Source organism: Amaranthus tricolor, chromosome 3 (genome assembly GCF_026212465.1).
Source record: "Amaranthus tricolor cultivar Red isolate AtriRed21 chromosome 3, ASM2621246v1, whole genome shotgun sequence".
NCBI lineage: Eukaryota > Viridiplantae > Streptophyta > Magnoliopsida > Caryophyllales > Amaranthaceae > Amaranthus > Amaranthus tricolor.
The window spans coordinates 34,111,520-34,133,290 of NC_080049.1; the positions used below are offsets into that span (position 1 = coordinate 34,111,520).

General features: G+C 35.5%; 1 protein-coding gene across 1 annotated transcript; it reads right to left on the minus strand.

The window, feature by feature from the left end:
- Positions 1 to 1,238: 1,238 nt before the first annotated feature.
- LOC130807415 (organellar oligopeptidase A, chloroplastic/mitochondrial) lies at positions 1,239 to 17,445 on the minus strand. Its single transcript, XM_057672617.1, has 18 exons — positions 16,981 to 17,445; positions 16,732 to 16,899; positions 15,114 to 15,237; positions 14,390 to 14,466; positions 13,760 to 13,903; positions 13,385 to 13,615; positions 13,217 to 13,307; positions 6,641 to 6,762; positions 6,231 to 6,338; positions 5,910 to 6,155; positions 5,652 to 5,708; positions 5,402 to 5,490; positions 5,201 to 5,318; positions 3,230 to 3,389; positions 3,106 to 3,137; positions 1,892 to 1,957; positions 1,437 to 1,508; positions 1,239 to 1,328 (listed from the first exon to the last, which is right to left on the minus strand). The coding sequence occupies exons 1-18, from the start codon at positions 17,113 to 17,115 to the stop codon at positions 1,248 to 1,250; spliced, it is 2,121 nt and encodes a 706-aa protein (XP_057528600.1). The 5' UTR covers positions 17,116 to 17,445; the 3' UTR covers positions 1,239 to 1,247.
- Positions 17,446 to 21,771: the final 4,326 nt, after the last annotated feature.

Consider the following 21,771-nt stretch of genomic DNA (forward strand, 5'->3'; position numbering starts at 1 on the left):
GCATACACTTTTAACCAAACAAATTACTATCCCTTTTAGTTTGATCTTCTCATATTAAATCTTTATAGAAAATAAGAAAAAAAATTTAATGAGAGTAATAGTAAGATAGATAGTAAAAATATTATTTTACTAAATAATTAAGTTAAAAAAAATAAAGATCTTAAACAATAAAATTATACTAATATTAAGTTTACGTCAGCGAAAACATGCAAAAGAAACACACATATGGGAAGACCATGAGCATTAAAAATTTTGAAATAAAAATGAAGAAAGTATGCTTTGAAATATTACCCACTAATTCTTAAAAGAAATGGTCTCACAGTATGGGCTAACCCAACTTATAATGTTAAAGTGATCACTTATAATTTTAATAATTACTTTTTATAGTCTTAAAATGATTACTTATAGCCTTAAAAAGATTACTTATGATCTTAAAGTAATCAATTGAAGAAATAAGCTATTATAAAGACCCATCTCATGATGAAACGATCTCATACAAGACGAACTGTTATATTTTAACTATTGTCCAAATCTACACCAAATTTTAATCCAATACTTTTGTCATGTTTTTTTTATTTATTGTACTAATAAATAATATTCATGTTTACATGTCTTAAAATGACACAAAATTTAAAACATTAAACTCGACGACTTGCACCAAACCAAACCATATTAATGATTCAATCAGCTCAAGGATTCAATGAACTCTATTAACATTTTTTTAGCCGCGAGTAGTAATTTAGTCAGAATTATATACCCTTAATCCTCGGCAATAGCATGGAAAATGTAAACGAACATCAGCTATAGAATACACTAAATCGTAATAAACAAATCAAGAAAAAAATTTTAAATTACGAAAATGAGAACCTGACCAGTTCAGGATAAATTTATTTTACAAAGATCCCAGATCCCCAGTTTGTCACTGCGTGCAATACTTCAATTCATTGTCATACTCATACAGTCATAAATACTCTACATAATTTTTATTTCTGAAGCTCGACAATAGATCACCCTTTTGTCCAACGTTACAAATGAATCATTGATTAGCGGGGAAACAAGGAGAAGCTGTTATTCTGGATTAAAATCCACACTGAATTGTACCAGATGGAAGCAAGTTTACCATAACTATAAAGCAATTAGAATTCGGAACAATCCCCATGCAGTGCTACAAAGCAGCCCTAAAACTTAGCTGGCTGTGGATTTTCAGGCTTGTAAAAATAGAGCCTGGTCATGAATCATTTTCATGATTAGGCCGCAGCTGGTAATAAACCATTGTGGCGGAGAAGTGGTTCTGGAGATGGCTCACGTCCACGGAATTCTACAAACACCTGATATAAAGAATACGAAAACAAGGAACAATTGTGGGAACTATTTTACAGAAGTAAAAAAAAGATGAACCAAATGATGAAATAACATGAGATTAAACTGTAGCTTACCTCCAACGGTGCTTTTCCCCCACCAAGAGCAAGAATTGTCTCTCGGAATCTGTGTCCTGTTTCTATGACCGCCTGACATTAAAAGATAAATGAAAGTTAAATAAAATGTTTCTGCATCAGGGTCCTAACTTTTGGGACTCCGGCAATGACATTACATAGGAAGGCTGCAATTAACAAACTATTCATTAGGCAATTCCAAAGAAATGCTTCCCATTAATTCAACATTGTTTGAAGAAAATAAAAGGTCACATATGACAGTAAGACAAAACAGGCATCCGTCTTACAAAGCTTTACACAAACACATGGAAAGGCGACACAGCACACAGTATTCATGAATGTTACCATCATCTACATCTTAAAATGAGTCAATAATACTAACTAAAAAGGTGATGAGGCGGCTTTCACTATCTAAACTAGATTGGAGGCTGAGAAGAATATTAGAACGTAGATGATACCTTATCATCATCCAATCCAGCATCCTCAAATGCTGAAAAAGCATCTGCAGATAATACTTCTGCCCACTGCAATACAAACATTTACCTTATGTTAACACAACCATAAACATAGTAGCGAACTTGAAAAATATTAATACAATAAATAACCAGAAAAGATTACTCTGTTTACTTTGGAGGAAAAAAATGCAGACATAAAGAAGAAAAAGAATAGCTCTATAAAAATCAAGTTGAGATAATAGCTGAAAAGGTAACATAAATTAAAATTTTCATAGATTTATGTGGATTTTATTTTGGATTTCACAGATCATTTTAAGCTACTCACTCTGGCCCTGACCAACTTAAAAGTCGTAATTCACATGTTACTAATGGTCGATGCTGAAGACAGAAGAACCCAGACACAGGGAGAGTAGTGATCATATGAATACAGCAGCAAATCCAAAATTGAACAGGAAACAAAACCATGATATGCCATAGGTTTCATAAATATATAACTCAATAGGAAACAAAACACCAAATAACAGTAATGAGGAATGAATTGTATACTCCAAATTCAATGCTACAAGCTAGTGCACTCCTTAGTTTAAGAAAAGTGTGCCTTGAGCGGGCGATGGGTTGGCCACCTTGATAGGGCTAGGCAAGGTGACTTTTTAAGATTCGCCTTAGAGGCTTTATTGCACTTAAGGCTTTTGGTTTTAGCCTCAAAAAGGCCCATTTGACGTGAACTGTGAGCATCCAATAGTATGCACCATAGAGGCTTTATAGCGCTTAAGGCTTTTTTTTTTCTTCTGGGTTTCGGGGAGCCTCACACCCAAAGGCTATGCCTTCCCATATCTTCATGACGTTTATATATGATAATAAGATTTTATTATTCCAAAACAATCACATAACAGTGTAACACATCATAAGATTAAAGATTTATATTTCTCACAAGTAGATTTCACCGAGAAAGAAGCAGTATTCATAATCTACTAGGAATCAGAAATCTGGTGCCAACCCCATAGCTTCAATTTACTATTCTTAATTCAAATAGAGAACAGTTTCAGTCCAAACTGAGCGTTAGGATTCACATCAACCATAAATTTATTGCTAATTTGCTATAAATCAAAACATTAATGTAAGCTTTTTACATTGGGTTTTTGACAAAAGGAGATGACACTAGAATTGCACAAGGAAAAAAAAACACGGTTGATCCAATTGTTTAAAACTATGATTACCTTGTAACTGTAGTATCCAGCTGCATATCCGCCTATCAATCAAAAGGAAAAAATGTGTTTAAGAAATAACATAATACACCAGATTATCATAGATACTTGACGGTTTAGAGTAACAGAAACACACCTGCAAATATATGGCTGAAACTGCAGAGGAAACGATCTTCAGGTAATGGTGGAAGGACTTGTGTCTTCTTACTGATTTTTTGATCTACATCGTAAATGGTTTCCAAACCTCCGGGAATATATCGTGTATGCAACTCCAAATCCAATGAAGCAAATCGCAGCTGAACAAAAAGTAACAACCACCTAATCAAATAATCTTCTATTTCATAAACAAAATAGGGCAATAGAACAAAGTTTCCTACATCAAATCCCAACTTAATAAATGACTAATAGAGATGAAACAAAGATCATTACCAACTAAAGGATCCATTCAGAATTATATTATAATTTATTATACTTAAGTAACAATTATTGCATTTGAAGTTCAAGTAATATATCAACGACCTTTAACTTCATTGAAATATGGATCTATTACTTCCAAAAATTTTTGATAGATATCAATATATTGAACACTATGCACAAGGAAACAAAGTTAGGACAAGATAAATAGAACATGTTCTGTAAGATCATGAAATGAATCATCAATTACACAAAATGATAAAGCAACAATTGATTAACATCGGATGAAGTATTCCCTGAGTAAAATTGATGGTTAAAAAAAAGATGCATCATTTGATAATTGATATCTTAAGGATGCCAATTCTACACTGCAATACTTCGGATTCTGTAAATAAATATGACATTTACTATGTTCAGCTACAGCATTGCTTAAATCTTGATCGCAACTTGGTTAATTAAGTCAGTTATAAGGAATCTTATATAGCGAACAAGGAGGCATTGCCAGATTACAATTACTGCAATCCTTCAAAGACAGGACAAAGTTCCATACTTTTCTGTAGTGCAACATATAAAACTCAGCTTATACGGCACAAATTGTACCCCCCCTCCCATAGAGCAAAAATGTGGTTTCATCAGTGATTGCAGTGACTGGGTGATTCAATTGCCGTAACACCAAATAAGGCAAAAACCATGAGACATTCCTTGAAACGGCTTAAAATGTGTTTCTTCACACCTTTAATGAAAAGGTAGAGGTAGTATCAGTTTGATTGATTCGAAAACTTTTATGACTCGGCCAACATGATATGATGCAACCCTCTTTTTCACTATGCCGGTATGCCTCCTTCCCTAACCCCTACTCCCGGTTGCCTTTCTTTTGGTGTAGAAGGGGAGGAGACAAGAGGCACACATCTAAATCATAACCAGAAAATTTTCAGTTTCTTAGGTGTAGAAGACAACAAATTTACATTAACCTTATACCACTAAATGGCTTCCACCATCGGGTTAAGAAATGGTCAAATTTACATAAAGCCATATTGAAAAATATAACCCACATCACCGTATCACGACCATATTGTCAAGGGACTTCAGCTTACTATGAACCAAATATAGGCTGAGATGATACGCACTGGCTGCTGCCGAAACCGCATTTTTGCACTATGCGAGCAGCTGACAAATTCACTATTAATGTACCCTACTTCTATCACATTGACCGACTCAAAAAAAAAGAATAATGTGTATCCTACATGCATTGTGTAAAACAATCAATAATTTCATTTGATCTAGAACGGTGTGTATCCTACACGCATACTGCAAGAATTAATTTCATTTGAAAAAAATAATTCCAGCAGACCTGGTAAATTGCTTCAAAATTTTGGAGAACACTCTTGGATTTAGAACGGAAGGAACATAATATAGATAGATTGATGCAACAAAGTAAATAAGGTAGCGAAGGGAAGCTCTTGTGCATTAATAGCAAAAATCCAACAGAAACACATATTTTCAGATGTATTTAACAAGCAAAAATGTCCATACTGCCTAATGTAATCAGTGTTTATTATTCTTTTTTTTCAAAAAACTTTTTATAGGATACTCAAAAAATGGAGAGAATACACTGAGTACGATGATGATGATGATATGTGATACTCAAAAGTCAAAACTCAATTTGCAAGTTAGCAACACAAAAAGAGCAAACCTGACGAAGGCTTAAAGAACCAGCACGGAAGGTCCTAGCAGCTAAAAGTTTCTTATAAACATCTTCAGGAAGAGTCTCTCCAGTTTCATAGTGTTTTGCAATGCCCATCAAGGTGTCCCTGCAGCAGCACACAGAAACTTTTTCAGCTTATTGTTCAGGATCCGGGTACCACACACCAATGCCATCCATCCACAATTTTACCTATGGTAACACCAGTTCTCCATGAATTGAGAAGGAAGCTCAACTGCATCCCACTCAATACCTCGAATTCCAGCAACAAGACCTTCGTCCTGCCTGTAACCAGATTTTGGTTGTAGCGAAAATCAGTTTACCGACAAAAATTGGCAACTAACGGGTTAATGGTACAAGTATATCTTATATCTAAAGTTCTAAACAGCCCCGTTAAGAGCACATGACACAGCCATAAAGAACAGCATCAGGGTTCAGGGACATGCCTGGTAAGCATATGCTGAAGAGCATGACCAAATTCATGGAAAACAGTTTCAACCTGCAACATGAATATAAGAACATCAAAGCAAGTTTCCAGAACTTCTGTTAATTATTCTCTAACACTTTTAATTTATATAAACTCTACATGACAAGTTTATTTCAAGAACAGAAATCTTATGGAACAAAGAAGCAGAGACTAAATACAATAGAAAAATAAGTTTGTCCACAAACTTTAATTAATTATAGATACTAAGCTTACTTCACGGAATGTCATAAGGCTTGGTTTGTCACCAACTGGAGGAGTTTGATTGCAAACCATATGTGCAACAGGTAGCCTGACAGATGAACCATCACGAGACATTACACGGCTTCGAGATACAACCTCGTCCATCCATGCACCACCTCGTTTTTCAGATGGACGGGAGTACGGATCAAAATAGAAGTACGATATGGGAGAACCCGATGAATCCTTGACACAATAGAAGCGAACATCATTGTTCCACACCTATAAACCGCATATAGTTAGGATCATTCTGGAGCAATTTGTGAGGCCCAACATACAGAAACGGGTCAGACTTACTGGAGCTAGGCCATCAACCGGCTCAATATCAATCCCAAATAATTTCTTTGCAAGGGAAAACAAGCCATCCATCACCTTTGGAAGTGAAAAATAGGGACGTAACTCCTCCTACAAAAGCATATAAGGAAAAGATGCTTAAAACCATATTAGAACTAGCGCAGCAAACATCTCAAAAGCGCTCTTGATGAAAGGGCGCACAAGACCACAGGTGATTACATCTTAATATAAAAATGGTATTGCTTAAGCACCCAAAAATCCCAAACACAATGCACATAGAAGCAAAAAAGGTTTATTAGAGCACAATAATGTCAATAAAGGCCCCATGTTAACCTAATAAAAACATTATCACTTATAAAACATCAAAATCACAAGAAAGAACATAGGCAGAGTTACACAAGAAGCTGCCGAACCTCGTTGATATCATACTTGGACTCTCGAAGCCTTTCACTCCAAAAGTTGATATCCCAGTGGGTCAAGTCGTCAGCCTCAGCAGCGCCTTGCTGCTTGGCGAAATTTCTTATGTCTTCAAGATCTGTAAATCAATAAATTAAATCGATATTTTTTATTTGATAAAAGTCAATTAAAATCGATATTAGTCATAATAAAATGACTAAATAATCATGTGGACTTATTTTATGTGAGACAGAGACAACCTCTTTGTTATTACAAAGGTAAGCTAACATACTATTGTCTAGGTGAGAATTATTTATTGTAGCAAATCTAGATGTTATTTCGGCGGTCAAAGTCAAATTCAAAGCCAATATTTTATGAACTAAAATTTTTAAAACAAAAAATTGGTATATTCAAAAATATTAAACCGTTTGACAACCCAACCAAATCAAATCAAATGAAACAATAGCTAAGATCAAAAAATCAAATCCATCATTATCTTTCTTTCACAACGAACAACGTGATGTTAACAAAAACTAAACAATATAAGCTAATAAATCACCCAATAATAATGGACAAATAACAAAAACAATAATTAACACAATGTAAAAAACATTATTTAAAATACAATACAAAAAGTCAAAACCTAGTGGGATAATGTGATGTTTTGTTAAAAAAAATCATGTATAGATCATTTGATTTTATTTGGACACTAAGCATATGATTTCTAAACCCACATCCCAATTTAAGCATTGTAGGTTTGAGCTATTGGGTATTTGGGTTTAGAAATCACTAGATAATCACAACTTATTGTCTTAAGCAACATTTTCGAGAAATTCATTGCGTAAGTGATAAGACAATAAGTTTCAGATTTAGGGCTTTATGCTATAGCTGATCATCATAAAATCAAGAAAAAATATTAGAGGCTGAATTTTACCACTTCCTTACCAAGTGACACATACACAAGAAGATTAGAAAATTAAAGAAATAGGAACGAAATTTGACATGGATGGTAAAGTGTAACACCTACGCTACCCACTACTCTTAAGACTTATCAAAGGAGGAGAAAGAGGGGTGGGGTGACGGGTTAGTTCTTGGGTATTGTGTGATGATGTAATAATGTTTTGTATATAATATTTTTAGATATGTGCTTAGGTGGCTTTGTTCTTTATGTTTTAGACTTAGGTGGCATTAGTACTTTGTCTATATAAGCCCATCTTGTATTCAATAAAGGTTGTCTAGAAATTGAATAAGGGATTGAGAAAATAAAGGAGTTTACACAACACCCGAAGTTGTGTGGGAGTTTGCATAGCACTCTAGGCTGTGTGTTCATTCTCTTATGTTCTCTTCAATTCAGTTTGTGTGTGTGTTTGGAGTTCTTAAGACAGGGTGTATCTCATAGGTATCAGAGCGATTGTGTATTCAATGGCATTGGAAAATCTAAATACTCGGACGGAAACGGAAGATTTTGTTCAAGAAATCAAGCGATTAGCAGTGGCGGTGGATTTGATTAATAAGAAACAAGACAAGACTGATAAGTCTTGGCGGCTTTGTAGGAGGGGCAGGCGAAGCTGTTGGTATTGGGATCAAAATCAGAGGGGAATTATAAAAGACAGACTCAAAATCGAAGCCAAGAACGAGGAGAAACGACTCTTGAATGGGTTTGTCGTAAGGAAAATGAAGTTCGACATGTGCATTGTGATGAAGGGTGTCATGAAGAACCAAATTGGAAGGCAAGAAGATTGGAATTACCATATTTCAATGGGCAAGATGTGGATGATTGGATTTTAAAGGCGGAGAAGTATTTTTCTTATTATCAACTTAGTGAAAAACAGAAAATGGAGGTTTCGGTGGTATGTTTGGAAGGTGAAGCCATGATGTGGTATAAATATGCAAATCAAAGAATTCCAGTGAGGCGATGGGAGGATTTAAAGAACCTAATTATGGAGCAGTTTCAGCCATTCAGAGATGGGGATTTGTATGAACAATGGATGTCGGAGGAGCAAACGGGTAGTGTAGCCGATTATCGAAGGGAATTTGTTACAAGACTCAATTGCGTGGATATGATGGATAAACAGGTGTTGATTGGAGCTTTCTTGAGGGGTTTGTGTGAAAAGGTGAAGATAGAATTGAAGCTTACGGGACCTACGACGCTGGATCAAGCCATGGATTGGGCTGAGCGAATTAACCGGAAGCTGGAGTGCCAATCTTGGTTGGGAAGAAGACAGGGGCAGGGGCGGAATTACCCAATTACCCTCTACAAAAATCAGAATCAGCCAAAATACCCAAATCAGCCCCAATTTAACCCTAATTCCCAATTTTCCAAATTTAGCCCAAACCCTAACCCTAATTTTCAATTTTCCAAAATCGGCCCAAATTCTAACCCTAATCCCCAATTTACCCGATACAGCACCAATCCAAACCCTAATTCCCAATTTTCGTGAGTCAGTGTTACAAACCCTAACCCTAAATCGCACTCCTTCAACCCAAATCAAACCAAAAACCTTTACCCACCCTACAAGGGAAAAAGAGAGGAGGTTGACCGACAGTGAGTATCGTGAGAAGAGAGCGAAGGGATTATGCTTTTAAGTGTGATGACAAATGCTTTTATGTTTGCAGCTGTAGAGAATTGTGTGTGTTGATAGGAATGGCAGAGGAAGAGTCGCCAGAGAAGGGACTGGTGCTTGAAGAAATGGTGGAGGAATTTGAGGCAAACCGATTGGAATTTCTTTGATTTTTGTGGTAGGGATTACTAACCCAAAAACTATGAAAATGTTGGGACAAATTGGTGGCAGCAAATTGATTGTTATGACGGATCCCAGAGCAACAAACAATTTTATATCTCAACATGTGGTTCAAGAATTAGGTATTCCATGTGAGGCTTGTGAGAAGTTTGGTGTGATGTTGGACAATGGAGAAGAAATTGTGGGGCAAGGAGTATGTAGAATGGTGGAGTTAAGAGTGCAGGGGCTGTCTATAGTGCAAGATTATCTTTCTTTAGAGTTGGGAAATTCTAATTTGATACTTGGAATTCAATGGTTAAAGACCTTGGGACCGATGACCACTAATTGAAGAACGCAGACTATGCAATTGATGTGGCAAGGGAGGAGTCTGAAATTACAAGGAGATCCTTCATTGAGAAGGTCGAAGATATCTTTGAAAGCAATGCTCAGGGTGCTAAGAAGAGAGGGAGGAGGAATTTTAGTGGAACTTAATGGGATAGAAAGTTGTCTGGAGACGGTTGCGATACCACCGGCTTTGCGGGAATTATGTGAGAATTATAGTGACATTTTTCAATCTCAGATTCAGCTACTACCATCAAGAGAGCATGACCATTCTATCACACTCAAGGAGGGAACGAATCCCATAAATGTACGACCCTATCGATATCCACATAGTCAGAAGAATGAGATCGAGCGATTAGTCCAAGACCTGCTCAAGGCTGGAATAATTCAGCCTTCTGTTAGCCCTTTTTCGAGTCCGGTCATCTTGGTGAGAAAAAAAAAATGGCTCTTAGAGATTTTGCGTTGATTATCGGGCCTTGAACAAGGCCACAGTTTCGGACAAGTATCCAATTCCGATGATCGATGAGTTATTAGATGAGTTGCATGGGGCGACGGTGTTTACAAAATTGTATCTTAAATCGGGATATCATCATTCGGATGAAGCCATAAGATGTGCACAAAACAGCTTTTAGAACTCACGAGGGTCATTACAAATTTCTTGTGATGCCATTCGGCTTGACAAATGCTCCTTCTACATTCCAAGCTTTGATGCATGAGGTATTCTGTCCTTTTCTGAGGAAATTTGTATTGATTTTCTTCGATGATATCCTCATTTATAGCAGGTTACGCGAGGAGCATCAGGGTCATGTGGAACAAGTATTCCAGTGTCTTTGCAAACATGCTTTAATGGTGAACGGGGGCAAGTGCGAGTTCAGGGTGACTAGAGTAGCTTACTTGGGACATGTAATACGGCAACTGGGGTTTCTATGGATGAGGATAAAATTTCAACTATGCTTTCATGGCCATCTCCTAGGAATTTAAAGGAGTTAGCTTGGGCTTACATGTTAATACCGGTAATTGGTGAAGGGATATGCACAGTTGATTAGGATCCTAACGAACCAACTCAAGAAGGATTCCTTTGCTTGGAATGATGAGGCCGAACAAGCCTTTCAATACTTGAAGATTGTGATGACTAAAGTTCTGATGCTCGCAATGCCGAATTTTGAGAGATTATTTATAGTTGAAATCGATGCATCGCAATATGGTTTGGGGGCTGTTTTGATGCAAGATAGACACTCAATTGCCTTCTTTAGTAAGGCTTTGGGAATACGGGCTTGCAACAAATCTATCTATGAGAAGGAACTCATGGCAATTGTCTTTGCCATTCTGAAATGGAAACATTATCTTCTGGGTTGACGATTCAAGGTGAAAACAGATCAAAGGAGTTTGAAACATCTATTAGAGCAGCGGGAGATACATGGAGACTACCAAAAGTGGTTGATGAAGTTGATGGGTTTCGATTTCTCGATTGAGTATAATCCGAGTAAAAACAATTTGGTTGCTGATGCTTTATCCCGGGTTACTCACAATGGTATAGAATTGGGCGCTTTATTGAGTTCCCAAGAAATAGATTGGTACATGTTGCAGGAAGAGGTTAACAAAGATGTGACATTGGTTCGGATTAGAGAGGTCGTGGAGAAGGGTGGCAAGTTCCCACCGGTTTTTCGATTGTCAATAAGGTGTTATTCTACAAGGGAAGATATGTGTTGGCTAAATCTTCTCCTTTAATTCCTGTTTTGTTGAGAGAGTATCATGATTCTTCCTTGGGGGGACATGCGAGGGAGTTGAAGACATACCTTCGTTTGGCAGGTGAATGGCATTGGGAAGGCATGCGGAGGCAAGTCACACGATATGTTCGCAAATGCCAAGTTTGTCAACAAGCTAAGACTTCAAATCTAAGTCCGGCCGGGTTACTCCAAAATCTTTCTACTCCTTCACAAGTTTGGGAGCATGTTATGATGGATTTCATTGAAGGTTTAACTAGGTCGAAGGGGGTAGACACTATATTGGTAGTTGTGGATCGCTTGACTAAATTTGGACATTTTGTGGCTCTTAAACATCCATTCACGACATTCCAAGTGGCGGAGAAGATCGTAAAGGAAGTAGTCAAGCTACATGGGTTTCCGACGACCATTGTCTCTGATAGAGATAAAGTGTTTATGAGTGTCTTTTGGAGAAATACTTTGGCTCTAGCAAACTCATTTACTTAGGAGTACGGCATACCATCCACAAACGGATGGGCAATCTGAAGTTGTGAATAAGATGTTGGAGACTTATCTTGGTTGCTTCGTGAACGGGCAACCAAAGAAGTGGGCAAAGTTGTTACATTGGGCCGAATTTAGCTATAACACTTCTCATCTCTCGATCAAAATGACTCCATTCCAAGCCTTGTATGGGAGGGTACCCCCTCACGTGGTGCGTATAGGACATCAACACACAGTTGTGAATTCTTTAGATCAACTCTTGCAAGAACGAGATGCAATTTTGGATGACTTGCAATTCAATAAGGCCAAGGCACAACAGCGCATGAGTTTTATGCCGACAAGACAAGGCGGGAAGTAGTGTTTGAAGTTGGAGATTAGGTGTACCTCAAGATGCGACAAGGTGGGACGAATAGCATACCGTTTGGAGCTGCCTAAGGATTGTCTATAGCATCTGGTTTTTCATGTCTCTCAACTCAAAAGAGCCGAAGGGGACATTCAATCTACAGCAGCCAGCCCTCCATTGACAGTAGAATTAGAGTTGACACTCCAACCGGTAGATATTTTACATGTGCGACAACTGCCTTCCAAGCCTCGTGAAGTGTTGGTGTTATGGAAAGGACGAGATGCAATAGAAGCTACTTGGGAGGATGCCAAAAAGTTCCTTGCCACCTTTCCCGATGCTCACCTTGAGGACAAGGTGCTTAATTTGGCCGAGAGTATTGTAACACCTACGCTACCCACTACTCTTAAGACTTATCAAAGGAGGAGAAAGAGGGGTGGGGTGAAGGGTTAGTTCTTGGGTATTGTGTGATGGTGTAATAATGGTTTGTACATTCTATTTTTAGATATGTACTTAGGTGGCTTTGGTCTTTATGTTTTAGGCTTAGGTGGCATTAGTGCTTTGTCTATATAAGCCCATCTTGTATTCAATAACGGTTGTCCAGGGAATTAAGAAATAAAGAGGTTTACACAAAACTCGAAGTTGCGTGGGAGTTTGCATAGCACTCTAAGCTATGTGTTCATTCTCTTGTGTTCTCTTTAATTCAGTTTGTGTGTGTGTGTTTGGAGTTCTTGAGACAAGGTGTGTCTCATAAAGTTTCCCGTAAAATTCAAATAAACCCCATACAAAGAAAATGAACTTCAAAATAGAACAATGTTCCATTATTCGAATAAAAAATGGTAAAAACTAAAGGTAATATAAGAGATATCTAACATTAGAAGTGCCAGAATGAACAAAAAATGATTTTTACAGTGCAAAAGTTGTAATGCAATAAAAAGTAGGAATCAAATCAATTAGGCCCCTCTAAAGAATGATATATAAAAGCACCTTGAACAGCAGGATCCCAGGAAGCAGTACGAAGTTTTTCTAGGAGTTCTTCTGCTTTATCAACACTAGCCATTTTCATTGCCATACTCACCTGGGGGAGGATCACATGCAATTCAACAAGATGAAATGACATTGAAGATTATGGACTTTGCTTGAACCAAATTTTACCTCCGCATAATTGTTGTATCCTAGAAGCTTTGCATTTTCCAGTCGCAGCTTCAATATCTGGTTGATGATTTCAGTGTTATCAAGGTCACCACTTGAAGCACGGGTCACATAGGCCCGATATACTTCCTCACGTAAAGACCGATTTCTAGCATGCTGCATAACAGACATATAACTCGGAGCTTCTAATGTTATAATCCACGGGCCATTTTCCGCAGTAGCATTTTCATGTCCCTAAGATACAAATATAAAAAATACACAGCTTTGTAAGACAGAATTTTCAAAAACAGAGCTTCCATGGGATCAAAGAATATGGAAAAAAAAAAAAAAAAAAAAAAAAGACACCAAAATTCAAGTTTTAGCCTGTAGGCGTAATACCTTGGACACAGCTGTTTGAGCAGCTAAACCCAAAGCAGTGGCAGGTAATCCTTCAATTTCATTCTTGTCTGTCACTAGTCTTTCAAACTTCTTAGTTGCATCCAGAACATTCTCATCAAACTTTTGAGAGAGTCTTTGCAATTCCTACAATAAATGCAAAATGTACAAAATCAATGAAATATAATGATGGGCATGGACAAGATATGTTATAAAATTTTGCAATCCATACAACAGAATATATTCCCTCCCACAAAGGATACATTACACCTGACAATGCACTTGGGTAGATCAAAAGAGAAAGAAACACAAACAGAATGGAACGAAAGGGAAATGCGTGTATGAGACTTTATTCATTTGGTTAGCAATTAGGAAGGGATAAAATCCTTTCCATTATGTAATCAACATAATTATCCAACAATGGAGAGTTTGACGGAAAACTCATTATTCTTCTTCCCTTCCATTCAGATCCCCTCCCCTTCCTTTCCTCAAGTGCTACCAAACACATTGTAATGAACCCAAGAACTTCACCTTACCCCCAAACTCTACCAGTGCCTCTGGAAAAGCTTCAAGTCAGCTAAATATATAGAGGATGAAGAGTAGTCTAATTAAAAAATTCAAAAAAGATAGCACCTGCTGAATCTTGTTAAACTGGTCTTTCTTTTCATCTTCTAGAGCAACACCACTGAGAACAGCCTCCTTCAATTGGTCTGAGAATCAGAAAGTTAAAATCAGGGGTCTAAACTCTAAACTATAGTAGCTTAATACAAATGCTCATCTTGAAAGTAAGCATTCATAATCATGCCCCATCCATTCATTGACGATTCAGATTCCTGAACATTTAAAAGCTAGAGATATAATCGAACAAATACTTCACCAAAAAGAGAAATAAAGTGCAAAGTGCAATAAAATGAACAAAAAAATGGTCAAACAAAGAGAGAATTAAATTCAGTGGTTTAAGAAATTAATATAGCATAAATTACGATATCTCACAGCTTTTTTACACTTCTAAAGTTATGATACATTATTCTTATATATTTAAGAATAATAAGACAAAAGGAATAAGTCAAAAGATGAACATTACTAATATTCAATAAGAAAAAATACACAAGTTTGGATTAATAAGTTGAGAGAAACAATTCGTTTGGACAAATAACTTATATCAAGGGTTAATCAAAATTCAAATCCGAACTTCAATAAGATTAAGGTATAATAAGACTACGAGCCTACAAATTCAAAGTCGTAACTCTAATATCGAAATCCCTGTTCAGTAGGCACTCCCAGCCTTCTACTAGCTATAATTCTTTTGGCTAAAAGTTAAGTTAGACAAAAAAAATTGAAAAACTAAGAAACTCACTTTCAACAATCCTTCTACGAGCCTCACTCAACTTTGACCAATTTGACGAATCTTGGATAGTTTTGAATGCATTGTAGAGTGGCTTACTTTGGCCCAACCTAAGATCAAATTTCACCTTCTCTGGCTGCACGTATAAAAATTTTTTTTAAAAAAAGAGTAAGCACGAAACAAATCTTAATAAAGTCTAGCAAACTCTTCACCATCACTGTCATTTGTCAAATCAATAATAAATATATTCTAGTTATAAAAGTGAGATTATGAATCTATTACTAAGGGTTGTAAAACACCTCATTTTAAGCACTTATTAAAAGTGAGATTATTATTAGTAACTGCTACACTATTGATAGTGAAAAACATGAGTGTTCACTTGTTCTAGTGAAAAGAATGTAAAAGTAGAACGGATGCTCTCCTAGGTTATATCTAGTTTAGAATTCGAAAAATAGTGAATAAAATAGGGTTTGAAGTCCGAGTGGAAAGCCCTAGGTGACATTGCAAGTAACTTTGAATTGTTGAACCTCATCATCAATTCTTGTGTTTTGTCCCAATTTAATTTCGTTGCCATCTTATTTTTATTCAAGCACATTAACATCCACAAACATACTTCACTTCATCGCCTTGACACGAGTTTAAGTTGAAATGTTGCCATACATCTTATTCCCCTCCCCTCTAAAACACATAGAGCAAAAATTTGGCATGGGTCAAGGTCGCGATTAACCTATTAATTATTCTAAGTAATAAGCAATAACAGTCACCGAGAATTGAGTATTGTCTCAAATGGAGCATGTAGCACTTTCCGACAAAGAATCCCAATCCCATTCCAGTCCCCAAACCACCTATACCATATACGGCTTTCACGGTCAATGTACACAGATTTGCCGTTGTCTCCACGTATAACTTGGTCACAGTAAGCTCAAAATCATTTAAAATGAGATCATATAATGGTGATGTGAGCTATATTGTATTTGATCCTATTGTAAATTCAATAGGCTTTATGATGCAACTGATTTGAAACATTCAAATAGGGAAGATGATACAAGTATACAATCATAAAAACAATTAAGAGGGGGAAAATTGTAGCAAACTAATAATGCAGATATATTCAAAATATTCATGAAAACCTCAGTTTGGAAAGGTGTGAGACCCCTATGGCTCTAAGGATCCTAGGCTCTAAAAGTGAGGCAAAGAAGCAAGCCTTTCAATGTGAGGTGCCCTGGAATTCATTAAAAATATTGAAAGACCCCATAAAATATCCCAAGAAAAACCCATAAGAAGAAGAGAAGAGAGAGAAGAGAAACATTGTGCCCTTCCCGCATGTCTACTTCATGGTTTTGGCTTCTTTTTTTTCAGGAAGTGTCTTGGTTTAAAGAAAGAATAATGCCAGCCCGTGAGACTGACCGTGCACGCTGAGCTTCAGTTTCAATCATAACAACTCTTCAACAATATTTGAAGAAAACCTTAAAATTTGTACATTAACCTAAAAGGAAACTAATTTGAACTTGAACAAGTATTCCAATCCCCGGCAGTCAAATATTTCACATTTAAAGCAAATCAATATTAAAATGTTAAAGAATCTGGTGACATAATTTGATTATAGATATGAAAAAAAAAAAAATCAAACCTGAATTTCCTCGATAGCGGATCGCAGTTCGGGGGAGTCTTTAACAGCTTTAAGATGATTGACCATTCCCCAATCCACAGCCAATTTATCAACAATCTTCTCCAAAGGATAAACCAATTTCTCCCATGTTGGTTCAGCATTCTTCTCCAATTCATATAATTCATTTTCCTAAAATCAAAAGTTCAAATTGAAGCAATCATGATAAAGATCAAGCAATCAAGCAACCAACAAAAAAAGAATTAAACATACCAATAGCTTCAACAAATCGCGAATTCCAGGGCGAACATGCTCAGGTTTGACGGAATCAAAAGGAGGGAATTCGAAGTCGATCAAAAGAGGATTGGGAACATCGACAGCGGCAATCGGAGAAGGAGCGGCAGCCATGGGAGAAGTTGGATAGGAGGAATAAGAAGATTATGAAAATGAAAGAGAGAAAAGGGAGTGCGATAGTGAGTACACTGTACTAGTATTGTTAAGGCCTTAAGGGAGGAGGTGAGAGGAGGAGAAGACCAAAGAGGGAAATGACAGGATTTTAAATAATGATTGAAAGAATTTCTTGAAGAAGAAGAAAAGAATCGGAGAAAGAGAAGACGGTGGGAGCGAAAAGGGAATTAGAAAATTGCAAGAAAGTAACTTGAAAAAGCATAGTAATTTTGTCAAAAATAACTAAAAAAATATTTAAAACTATTTAGGAAATTTTTATTTTTTTTTTTGTCTAAGACTGCCTGTTTACCCTTAAATATCCGTTAGTAAATTAAGATTTAAAATAAAAAACAAAATCAGAAATACTTTGTCCTTAATATTAATCACGTGCAAATTTCCCTTCCCCAAAAACATTTGTGAAATTAGGGTTTGGAATTTTCTTCCCCAAATTTCCCTTTCCCTTTCCCTTTCTAGACCAAATCATATTGGGGTTTTGAAATATTTTCAAATTGCAGTACTGCCTTTCCATTTGCACTTCTGCCATTCTAATTGCACTTCATGTTTCGGTGAATCCTTCCTCAGGTAAGTTATTCGAAATTAGCGTCACGTGGTTTTAATGAAAAATAGGGAATAAGAAGATGAAGAAGATATATAGCTCATTCGAAATTAGGGTTCTATTTTTGATGAAAAAGGACGATGAGAGAAAATTGGAATGGAATTTATAGAGTTACGTGAATTTCATGTGACATGAAAACAAAATTTTGGATAGATTACGTTATTTGGTAGTCTTTTGACAAAAAAGAAAAACAAATTTTCTACTTAGTATTCTAGCCTCTAGATAGTTTGACAAAAGCAAGCTTTTTCTAAGTACTCTCTGTTTTTTTTCACATTTTTCAATGTAAATTTTAAACTTCAATATAAATTTTAAACCTCAATATCTCTAATATATATAATAAAAAATTATAAAATATACAAATAAAAAAATGCACAGCTACATAGAACAAACACAAACAAATTACATTGTACATTGTAAATGTAATACAATAAGGATGCTTTATAACTGAGATAACAAATATCTATGCTTCTGGACAGATTTTTAGACTTGTATTTATAAGCCGTAAGGATCCCTCTCTAGGTACTAGGTAGAGGATGAGGATCCCCAATACACAAACATTGGAACAGCAAGTCAAACTTGACTTTCACGGGAATTGATTGGGGTTTGCATCATGATCCCACTCTGTCTCACACAAAAGGAAGAAAAGGAACCTTTTCTATTGAAAAAAGACGGAATAAATCAGAAACTGCCAATTGGAAAATGTACCTCCCCAGTTTTCAGGATCCAATCGAAATACTTCCAATGCACGTTTCTGACACAAGGTTTCAGCAATATCAATGTACCTAAACCATATGTTCAAAGATTAAATAAAGAGGAAAGAAATAAGTAATTTAGTTGATTTGGAAACAAAAAGCAATGGACATACTCGTTTCCTCCATAGTATCTAGCTCCAGGATACCCTTCACTATACTTGTTAGTCATGACAGACCCAATAGCTTGCATCACAGAGAGTGAAGTGAAATTCTCTGATGGAATTAGTTCAAGACCCTAATACCCAAACAAGTCGAACAGAAGAATCAAGACAAACGTCAGAAGCCACTCTTGAAAAAGATGAACAGAAAGACAACGTGCAGGGGAACAAATAACAAAGCTGCTCAACAACTTGTTACATTTTTAATATTATCGGAAAATTCAGACACTTCATATGAAGATTATGCTTGGATATCTGTTTATATGTTGCATAAAATCTTTTTATCGGTCACACAAGATTAAAAACTCAATAAAAATTTACTTTTGATCAAATTCAATTGCTTGAAACCATAGTTCAACTCAAATAAAAAAGGATTTAACTTACTCTCTGTCTATCCATGACCAAAGTTTACTCAGGTCCCCTACATTAAACCTTTCAAAAAAAAACGTCTCCTACAATAAATACACCTAAAATAGGTGGAAAGAAAGGGTTTTAAATTTAAAGATTAAATGCGGTCACAATCACAGTGTTTATAATTTTAAGGTTACTTTAAACAGTGTCACAAAAATCAACATTTTCACATGATTCTCAACCATAATTCAATTAATCTAAACTTCCTAAACTCTACCATAACAAAATCAAAAAATTAAGCATTCATAAATCGTAATTATGGCCGTCGATTAGCAAGGGCAAAGCGGGCTACCAACCAGGGCCCTAATTTTTTAGGGCCAAAAAGCTTATTGTTATATATATATGTGATGTTAATTTAAATTAATTTTAGATATAACTTACATTTTTTGCTAAGTAATATGAGTTTTTAGCGTTTTTTTACAAAGTAGTTTAAATATCAGCAACAAAAAAACAAAAAGTTTATTATATATTCATTACGCCTTAAATTTTTAGGGTTTTTTTTTATCTTTTGCACTAGGCCCACAATGAACAGGACAGCCTTGATCGTAATGGACTAATGGGTAACGAAAGAAACGAGAGAGAGAAAAATGCAAACCTTCCATTGTCTAGCTTTTTCATGTTCGATAATGTCCGCAATTTCAGGATCAACAACCTCAAGTGAAGCATTCAACTACTTCGGCCACTGTTTTAAAAAATTTTCCAATTAAGAAAAAAATGAAGACGAGAAAATCAAATAATCATCTGAAATTAAAGAAAAACCTACAGTCAAAGAAATTTGTTTCTCTTTTTCGACGACTGCTTCAGATGACTGCGTAACAATACAAAACCACAATCAGTACAAGAGAAATTCAATTCAATTGAAATTTGAACAGAAAAAAGTAGGGAGAGAAATAAACCATAAAGTAGAGAAAAGCGCCATTAAAGGAAGCGTTACGAATAGGCTTATTGATGGAATTGGAGAGCTTACGAAGCGCCATCGCCATCGCCATTTTTTGTTCTTGTTCTCTCAAAACTTGGCGCTAAGTGGGAGAAATGATTAGTTTATTTGGGTGAACTATAAGTGGTAAGCCGATAAAAACTTCAATTTTGTTTTTATATTTTTGTGGCGCAGTCGTGTTCCTGGATGTGGAAGTATCAGCATCTTCAAATGAATTATCTTGTTTTGGGAGAAAAAGGTAATGAATAGTAGAACTAACGTTTCACCGACCACACAAATCATAATCTATCCCGAGAAATGGGGGGAGGCCACCGGGCACATGTTAATGTTCACGAAATGTAGGAAAAACCCGATCCTTATTTTTCGCCATCTTTTTCATTTTATCGCCACCCCTATTTTAAATTAATTTAATAAAATAACGAAAATGCCCTAGGGCTTAAAAATTTTAAAACTTCTATAAAACACTTTAAACTCACTCAATAACACTTTAATCACTTCAAAAACACAAAATCTACACATAAAATTAATCGGAGCTAAAGTGCGACTGAACCTTGAAGGAGTCATTAACAAAAACTCGAGGTAATTTATATTTTAAAGTAATTCAAAATAAAAATTAAAAAAAAAGTCGCACAAAAAGTGCGACTAAACCTAGGAACAATCGCACAAAAAGTGCGACTAAACCTAGGTCCGGTCACACATTTTGTGCGACTCCTCCTAGGTCCAGTCACACATTTTGTGCCACTCCTCCTAGGTTCAGTCACACTTTTTGTGCGACTTGTAATTTTTTTTTTTAATTTTGAAATTCCTTTTGTTTATTTAATTTATTTTTAAGTTATTATTATTTAATAAATGTTGTAATAAATTATTTTATTTTAATATATTATTATATTATGATAATATTATTATAATAATTAGTTTTGATTTAAAATACATATATAAAATAAAATAAATTAAAATAACATAAATAAATAATTTAAGTAAACACAAAAATATATATAAATATATAATAAAATAAAATAATTTACTATAATATTTAATAAATAATAATAACTTAAAAAATAATGATAATAAATAAAAAGAATTAATTTTTTTAAAAAAAATTCCAGAACCCCCAGTCACACAAAAAATGCGACTTGACTTAGGAGGAGTCGCACAAAAAGTGCAACTGGACCTAGGTCGAGTCGCACTTTTTGTGCGACTCCGCCTAGGTCCAATCGCACTTTTTGTGCGACTCTCCCTAGGTCCAGTCGCACTTTTGGGGGTTCTGCAAATTTTTTTTTTTTTTAAATTTCGAATCGATTAATTACTTACCGAATCGTTATCATGCTCGTTTTGGTTCGCCATTGTTATTCGATGTACACTTTTAGCTTGTTTAAGTTAACATAGTGTTTTTAGAGAGTTTTAGAGACATGTTACAGTTTTGGAGTTCGAAAATTATGCAGGGGCAATCTTGAAAATTCATTATATATAAGGTGGCGATATTTAGTAATACCTTAGATTTTTTTAGATAGATATATTATTAATTAAATAATAAATTTGATAGATAAAATGAAGATCATAAATATTAAAATAATATTAAAAAAGTTAGTGGAAAAAATATGGGCATCATAACAATTAAAAATTATTTTTATAGAGTTGGTGGAAAATATGTGGAGATCATAATTATAAGGAATATAATTATGTTAAAATAAAGTTAATAGAAGATATGTGGAGACAATACACATTATTAGAATACTCCTATAA